General features: G+C 36.5%; 1 protein-coding gene across 1 annotated transcript; it reads right to left on the bottom strand.

Annotated features, from left to right (window-relative positions):
• Positions 1-8,308: 8,308 nt before the first annotated feature.
• Positions 8,309-9,015, bottom strand: LOC122749359 (60S ribosomal protein L15-like). Its single transcript, XM_043995698.1, has one exon. The coding sequence runs from the start codon at positions 8,990-8,992 to the stop codon at positions 8,372-8,374; it is 621 nt and encodes a 206-aa protein (XP_043851633.1). The 5' UTR covers positions 8,993-9,015; the 3' UTR covers positions 8,309-8,371.
• Between the last annotated feature and the right edge of the window lie 240 nt (positions 9,016-9,255).

Here is a 9,255-nt window from a genome sequence, read left to right as displayed (position 1 = left end):
TTTCTGTTTCAAGTTTGTCTCTTGTAAGAAACATATTTTTGGATTTTCATTTCTAAAGTATTCTGCTTTCTGCTTCAATTTAATGGATGAATCTACCCCATTCACTGTCATGATTATTACCTTTGTATTTCTCTCTATCATGTTTTCTTCTGTTTCTTCTCTCTCTTTTTATCCTGTCCCTCCTCAAATGTCTATTATTTTGCTTCTAACCACAGCCTTTTTGAATCTGTCCTCTGTTTTATCATCCCTTCTCCCTTTCTCGTATCCCCTTTCTTTCCTATTTACCTGAATGATTTGTATTTTTATACACAGCTGAATATCTTCCAACTTTGCAGCAATTCTTATGAGAAGTTCAAGTACTGCTCCACCCCCATTTTCCCTTTATATATAAAAATTCTTCTTTGTGCACTTTTTTATATGAGAAAAATTTCCCCATTCTACCTCTCTCTTCTCCTTTCTTTTTTAACCCTTCTTTTTTATATCTTTCAAACATAATGGACTTACAATCATGCTCTTTGCCTATGTAAACTCCTTTTAACTGCCCTGATAATCATATCATTTTTTTTTTTTTGCAGGGCAGTGGGGGTTAAGTGACTTGCTCAGGATCACACAGCTAGTAAGTATCAAGTGTCTGAGGTCAGATTTGAACTCATGTACTCCTGAAACCAGGGCTAGTGCTTTATCCACTGTGCCACCTAGCTGCCCCCAATCATATAATTTTTAATAGTTCTATATATCATCTTTCCATAAAGGGATGTAAAGAGTTTAACTTTATTGAGACCCTTATGATTACTCTTTCCTGTATATCTTTTTGTGTTCCTTTTCAATCTTGTACTGAATGTCATATTTTCTATTCATCTCTAGTCTTTTCATCAGGAATTCTCAAAAGTCCTCTATTTCATTAAACATTCATTTCCACCCTGAAGGATTATATTACATTTTGCCAGGTAGTTTTTTCTTGGTTGTAATCCTGATCCTTAGACTTCTTCCTTGACTTATGTTAAATTTGGTTTCTTTTCACCTAGGGGCTGGGAGGCACTGTCCCAAACTTTAGTGTTTTTTGTTTGTTTGTTTTTCCTGCTGCTACTTACAGAGCTAGTTTTGGAGTCTGCAAGTTTTTCTTGCTTCCAAGGTTTTATGCTCCAGGGAGAGGTGTGGTCACTGCTCTCCTAATCTATACTTTAGTTTTTACCCAGAAAGGACTTTTGGTCCCCAGTATCCATAAGAACTAGTGGTCTCTTTGCCTTAGAACTATGACCAAGAGTCCTGTTCTTTTGTGTCTGACCGCCAACACTACTTTCTGCCCTGAAACTTCAACTCAGAACTTCCAATAGGCAATAGAGCTGACAAACAGTGCCAACTGTACACAGTACCAATGAAGGGTCACCAATAATCTCTTTCTGACCAGTTGTCTGACTACCTTGCCCTCTTTAGGTTGAGTTCCCAAAGTTGCTGCTATCATGACCACTTTTCCTGCAACCATATGTGTGGACTTTAGACAGGCTTCCACCCTGATATCACAAACTTCTCCTGCTAATTTTTCTTAGACCAGTAAAATATGCTATCTGGACCCTTTTTTTACTCTGTCAGTTCAAAAGTTGATTTGAGTCATTATTTTAAAGTTGTCTGGAGAAGACAACTTTAAATTATTTAAATTAAACTTTAAATTGGGTTGCCTCTAATCGACTATCTTGGCTCTGCCCCCTATAAATGATGTTTTTGAGATATATACAACTTTAATGTGATATGAAAATATCTTTGAATTCTATTGGTGACAATGCCGCAACTATTATTAATACTACTGTTGTTGTTTTTGTTGTTTTACCTAAAATCATAATTGAGGGAAATGACAAATTTTATTTAAGAATAGGTTAAAAAAGCAAAGATACTGGGGCAGCTAGGTGGCTCAGGGGCAGCTAGGTGGCTCAATGGATAAAGCACCGGCTCTGGATTCAGGAGTACCTGAGTTCAAATCCAGCCTCAGACACTTAACACTTACTAGCTGTGTGACCCTTGGGCAAGTCACTTAACCCCAATTGCCTCACCAAAAAAAGAAAAAAAAAAAGCAAAGATACATTTTTCCCTATCAATTTCATGAATCCCACTGAAATATTTCCACACATACTAGTTTAAGAACCTTTATCTAGAGGAAGAAGACACACGGTTGGCCCTAGAAGGAAAGGCCAGACTTTGGGTTATGGAGACTTTCCAAATATGTCAATTGTCAGGAAGAATCTTAGGATTCATTTGTCAGCCACCATCTTCCAGACTGCCCCACCTTTTCCACATCCTTCTCCACCTCCAAACTACTCATCACTTCTTCAATGCTAGCTTCTAATTCAGGCGCCTATTTGATCCCAGTAATTTTTTTGCTCTCATAAGGATCCATTGAGTGCAATTTGCCTTACAGGCATTTTGCATGAAAGCTAACCATGTTCTTATATGAGCATTAGTAAAGCAGAAGGTCTAGAGATTGCTTAATGCACCTCACTTATTTCTTGAGTCACTTTGTCTGTCCCTCTTCATAAAACTTGCAGTATATGCATTTGATATTCCTATGAAAGTAAAGGAAATGTTACATCAAATTTCCCTGTGAAGAAAGCACTGGGCAAAGACTTGACTATAGCTATCCCTCATGAGAAGTTTCTGTAAATACTTGGGGCTCCCCAGGGGCTTCTTTTGAAGTCAATGAGAGCTGTCTCTATGAATCAGAGAAGATAATTCAGTCCATAGAGTGAAGCATAGGGCAAATATGATTCACTGCATAACTTGAAAAATCACAGTCCCCTATTCATGTCAGGGGATAGTAATACAGACTTCCTGCAGTTAAAGATCCAAAGTGTGTTTTATATTCTACTCTTTTTTCCTTCCAAAACAATCCATGCAAATAGAAATTATACTTAAGGAAGCTACACAATAAAAGATTCTGAATACACCCAAAATATTAAAACATATTTGTGATATCTCTCAGGCTGAACAGGAAATTTGGCCTCTATTATTGATATAGTATGGAATGCTTTGAAAGTCACACAAAGAAAGGATAATTTAATTAGACATGCTACTGCTAGGAGACAGAGGGCAAGAAAGCTTCTCTTGAAAAACAGCTTACTAATTAAAACAAGTAAGAATATGTGGATGTCTCCAAAGTGACAAAATTGCCATAGTTTCTCTTGTGGTATAGTCATGCACATGAGTGAATATATATTTTAAGTACTTTTCGTGAGATTAAAATATAATGAAAATGCTGTCTTCGTAGTATGATAAGCCTATGTAGTCTGGACTATTAGTGAGTAATCTAACATAAGTGGCCCCATTATTAGCACTGAGAAACATGTAAACAGACTAAACGTAGATGATGAAAATGCATTTTCAAGGCTTTTCTGGCGACAGGGATCTGAATGACTCTTCTATTTTCCACTGAATGGTTCTTCCATTTTCCACTAAAGGATTTCGTATCTAGCAATGTAAATCATTATTTCACATCACTTCTTTCACTGTAAAATACCCATTTCAGTTTCTGTACATATAGTGTGCTGACATTTATTTGAAGAGATTGATATTCATTAAAAAATGCAGCTGTCAACATCTGAGAATCATTTTGTCTGTAAAATGATTCAAGGTTTTGTATCTTTTTTTTATCCATGAGCCCATGAGAAACTATGAAATGTAGTATTTTGTCATGATGGATACATGAATCTATCTTTGTGGGTTACCGTCTTCTTTGAAATTCTTTTCAATATTATATTTCTGAATGACCATAATGGAAAAGTGGGATGGTTAAACAGTTGAAAATTTTGAAGTCTAGAGAGTAAAAGATATTTAATTTTCTAAAATGCTTTTCAGTTGTAGGACACATAAAAAAATGCAAAGAAATAAACAAAACTTCATGTGTTTTAGTTGTCATTTTAAGAGCAGAAATTATTTGATAATTCTAGGAGTATCGTCCTTCTTTAGTTATATCCTTATTATGGCTCTAGAAAAGGAAAAACAAATCTTTTAAACACTACTTTAAAAAATAATACTACTACAACTAAAGGCACATAGCCAGTGAGTATCTCAAAATGATAGGCCAACATCGTTAATTTTGTAGATCTCTTAATAAGGGTCATAGCAGAAGTTTTGGCAGCTTTTGTGTATATCTGTAGCTAACTAATAACATGCATTTAAGCCAGATGGGCTTGTGATACAAAGTTCTTTACTTCTTCCTCTCCTAATTTTGTTAACCCAATCAATGCTGCTAAACTACTAAAGGACTCATTTCCAAAACATGCCTTGGCTATGATTCAACATGCATCTGGCAGCTCAGAATGGAAACCTTTCTGTAAGAAAATAAAGATGCCTCATTTTGCTGATGTCTTCATTAGTGGGCATCAGGGTGTCTTTTACATTTCATTTAGTGAATATTGATGGAAGAACCTCAAAGAATTTTCATCTTCAAAGACCTACTGTGTAAGGCTGCTCCTTTTCCCCCTCCTACTATGTCTTCCTCTTTTCCTTAAAATCCTTAGCATAACTAATTAGACAATAACAAGAAGCAAAGGGAATGAATTCCCGTTGGCATTATGCAGCATAAATTATGTATGTATTCAGAGGATATTTGTTAATTGTATCCAATCCCCAGTCCCCAATACTTTTCATCCTTTCATGTGTAAACAGGTTTTTGGACACCATAAATTGAACAAATTGGAATCTATCTTTTGTTATGTGCGTATGTTTAAAGAAGGGAGATATTAGAATATGTTAATTAGTTCTCAATTAAATTGTACTAACATGGCATAAAATAATTGGAAATTCATGCTCTGCTGGAGTTCAATACAATGTAAAGTTTTATTTAAAATGACATTTGCTACATACAAGTAAAAATTCATTTTCATGGGCGCTGGTTAATTAAGATATTTTGTTTGAATAGGTCTTCTTATACTGCTCAGGGAAATAGGTTACATTTATAGTTTCATTTTTAAAAGGTGAATCTTCTATTAGCAGATAAATTAATATAAAACCAAAATATAATACATGCATTTTTGTTTGTTAAACAAAGCTAAAAAAATGAGACTCTTTTCATAGGTCTCTCATGAGGCCTGTTGTGCTTTACAATAATACAGTTGCAGATTCTCCTCAAAAAAATATCCATTCAGAATTATGACTCTAAATTCTCATTAATATTACTGAAACTATGCAATATATGTATTTTATTATTCCTCCAATTAAAAATAACATTGGCAGTGAACATTGTGTGTGACTTTTCCTTTGAGAAAGAAACTGGAAAATTAATTCTATTATCCAGATGTTTCCTCATAGTGATACATTTGTCATGGTCTCTAAAGAACTGAAGTTGAAGATCCCCTAAAGGACAATGAAGAAAGTCATGGTAAATAATCTGCAAACCATTGTACATTAGGAATCATCAAGGAGAAACTTTATAAAGGATGTCTGAGACATGCATGACTCAGGAAAAATAGATGAACTAATCATATATATTGAGAGAAAGGAAGGAATAGCCCATCTGCTTTACCAGTGCAATGTGGAGAGAAGAAGAGAGAGAAACAGAGAGAGAGAAAGAGAGAGAGAGAGAGAGAGAGACACTGGGTAGACCCCATGGTGTGTATTTACAGAAAGATATACATAAGTCTCATGAGATAGTCAGTCATGGATGTTTTTTATCTACATTCATCATTTAAGGGTATAGCTAAATCACTAACATCACAAATGTATCAGTCTTTTGGAGTTATGGAATGGACAACCTATATATGTTTCTCAGTTCTCATCAAAATGTTATATGTGATACATATACTACCCACATGTGCAAGGTGTGGTTCAGGGAAAAAAAAAATAAAGACCATGTCCTTTTATTTATTTATTTTTTTGCAGGTCAATGAGGGTTAAGTGACTAGCCCAAGGTCACACAGCTAGTAAGTGTCAAGTGTCTGAGACCATATTTGAACTCAGGTCCTCCTGAATCCAGGGTCGTTGCTTTATTCACTGCGCCACCTAGCTGTACCCAGGACCATGTCCTTTTAACTGCGTATTTACACTTTATAGCTAGACCTACAATTTGCAAAGTCTAGGATCGGTTTGCCTCTAGGTAGCTTCATAACCACTTTACAACTCCGCTAATTTAATTAGAGGTATTTACTGCATGATATCAGAGATCTAAGATTCACTTATTAACAGAAAGCTTGTAGGAGACCGTCAGTTGTTAAATATTAGCTTGTATATAAGTAATTATTTAGATGGTTCTGATATGCATTTAGAAATTTTTCAATAATTCATTATCAATGTAGAGATTTGGACGTCAAAGGGGAACAAAGGAGACAGGTTTTATCATTATGTTATTTTTCTTAATTTTTGTAAAGATTATCTAATATAAACCCTATATACTTTAGGAGGCTACAAATTTGTTTATATTCCAAGTTACAAAGAATAAAAATGTTGGTCCTGTTTTGAAATGTACTACACAAGTGAATTTACCTTTAAGAAAAATCACTGTATCTCAAATTTATAGATCCATCTTGGTTTTACCAGAAATGAATGGCTATAACACAGAAATTTAAAAATGTAATTCCTTTAATAAAATATAAAATCAAAATTTTTTTTGAATTTTTAAAATTATTTTAATATATTAAACCATATTTATCATTTTGGGGATACTGGTTATATTTTAAAGTTATCATTACTGATCTGGTTTTCCCATTGTATGGTAGAGTAGAATGAGCATTGAGTAGGTTGAGCATGTGGGTTCAAATCTGTTTCTGATTCGTATTATCTCTGTGACCTTGAGCAAAAAATAAAACTTTCTAGGCCTCAGTTTCCTCATATGTAACATCTCTGAAGTCTTTTCTTACCCTAGGTCTACAAACCTCTGATTAAATTTTCATAGGGACCTGCAGAAGATGGTACCCTGGAAACTAATCAAAACCATGTGATATGACTAGAGCAAGTCCAAGTCTCATAATCATAGGAAATTTAGAGATCTTCAATTTGGTTCAGAGTTGAAAGAAAAGATTTTTCCACAATTTAGCTGAGTTAGTTCAACTGAATCTTCCAACTATACTCAGGTCTAGTTGTTTAATTCTTTCATTCTCCAAATATATTCATAACCATATTTATTCTCTCTCTCTCTCTCTCTCTCTCTCTCTCTCTCTCTCTCTCTCTCTCTCTCTCTCATTATCTCCTTATTGTACAATGGTCTGCATAAGTAATCAGGATTCAACTAGAGCTTTTAGCTCTGTAGTACTGATAGAAATCTTAGGTATGTGTAAAAATTTCCACCTTTTAGATGATACATCACTTTTTAAAAAAAAATTACAATGACTTAACAGGGTAAAACTAGTAAAGCTCTTTTATATTAGCTCTCACACCTTTTATGGAATTTTGTCACATCTCTTGTTCATCCCACATACACCTCCATAACTTCTCCCATGATACACCCTATGGTTTCAGCTTATCCATTTTTTCTTTTCCCAATTTATAATGATGATAATGCTCTTAAAACAATTGAGATCACAATTCATCTAATAATCTTTCTTTACTTCATAGGATAAATTAGAATGTGCTTTTCAGGATGGATGAGCTCTTTGTTCTCTATCCATGAACCCCCTGATTGAGTAAAAAGTAATTCATTGTAAACCTGAGAAGGATCTTAGAGATCATATGATGCAACCTCAACTTTTCACAACTGTGTAAAATGGAAATCATCTATCTCTATAGAAACAATAAAACAAAAATGAGGGCAAAGAAACACTTATATCCACTTTCTTCTTTTTTAAACCAACTGTGTCTATATCAGCTCAAGAATAAATTGCTGATGATTACCACACACATACATACAGAACCACACACACACACACACACACACACACACAAACAAGCCAGAAAAAACAATACGCACAAAATTATACACTTTTGAATATATGGTGGAAAGAACCTTAGTCTTGGAATTAGAGGACCTGAATTCAAATCCTAATTTTCTCATCTGCCACTTATAGGTTCTTGGGCAAAACACTTAAAATTTAAGGGTCCCCAGTTCCTCATCTGGAAAACAAAGTACTTGGATTAGCTAATCCCTAAGTGTCTTTTCAATCTTGAAACTATATCTTAGGGTTCTATATCTTAGGCTCCCTTTCTAAGTTCTGAGTAAGTTACAGATTTTGGGACACTTCAAGTTGAGTATTGTGATTATATGACAATCAAGTAATTTTAAGTGATATTCTCCCAGTTTTTAATATACCTGTTGGCCAGTTATTGAGTCTAACAACCTGCAACAAGTAGGATGGGTTGTGAGGGTCACCCACCCATTGAACACATACACTTTTTTTTTTTATTCCCAAATTCCATTTATTAAACATTAAGTTTACAAATGAATGGACACCAATTAGCGGTATCGATGGAGTTGGAGAGTATTGCGCCTTCTCCAAGCTGCACGACGAGACCCTCCAATGGTATGGTGGAACTTGTGACCCTTTCCAAGACCCCGGCTCTTCCGGCCAGCTGAGGTAAGCCCCCGCATCTCTCTGTGTTTGTGCACTGGCTTGGCGATCCATTGAGTGTCGGGGTTTCGTCTGAGAGCTTTATGGAATGGATCAGTAAGAATAACCTCAAAGAATTTGTAGGTTGAATCTTCACCCACCCAGTAGGAGTCCAAGACTCTCAGGGCCCCACAGTGGCGGCCAGCACGCTCTTCGGCCACGGACTGCAGGCTGCGGGCAAACTTCAGCTGGTTGACGCCGTGATGCACGGGCTTTCCGTAGGTCGCTCCCTTGGGCACCGGGCGCTTGCGGCTGCCGCGGCGGACGCGAACGCGGTAGATGACGTAACCTTGCTTGGCCTTGTAGCCCAGCCGGCGGGCCTTGTCCGGCCGGGTGGGCCGGGGCGCCCGGTGCAGGGCGGACAGCTGGCGGTACTGCCAGCAGCGCACGCGCACGCGCAGCAGGAACCGCATGACGTCCGACTGCTTCTTCCTCCATAGCTCCTGGATGTACTTGTAGGCCCCCATGCTGGAGCGTGCTTACCCTGCCAGATGGCTGCCTCAAACCGGAAAGGAACACATACACTTTCATGCGCATTTGCCCTCTTCAACATAAATACACTGACTGTGAGAGAGCCATGATTTCTTCAGTGTGGGTATTTCCTTGTTACAGTGGAAAAGACCTTGAATTTGGAGTCTCAGAATAAGAGTTCAAATCCCACTTCTCATATTACTACCTCTGCAATATTGCAAAAGTCACAAATTCTCACTAGACCCTAATTTGGGGGGTG

The sequence above is a fragment of the Dromiciops gliroides genome, chromosome 3 (genome assembly GCF_019393635.1).
Source record: "Dromiciops gliroides isolate mDroGli1 chromosome 3, mDroGli1.pri, whole genome shotgun sequence".
In the NCBI taxonomy this organism is placed as follows: Eukaryota; Metazoa; Chordata; class Mammalia; order Microbiotheria; family Microbiotheriidae; genus Dromiciops; species Dromiciops gliroides.
Note: the sequence above shows the minus strand (reverse complement) of the source record. Positions and strands in the feature narration are given on the sequence as shown.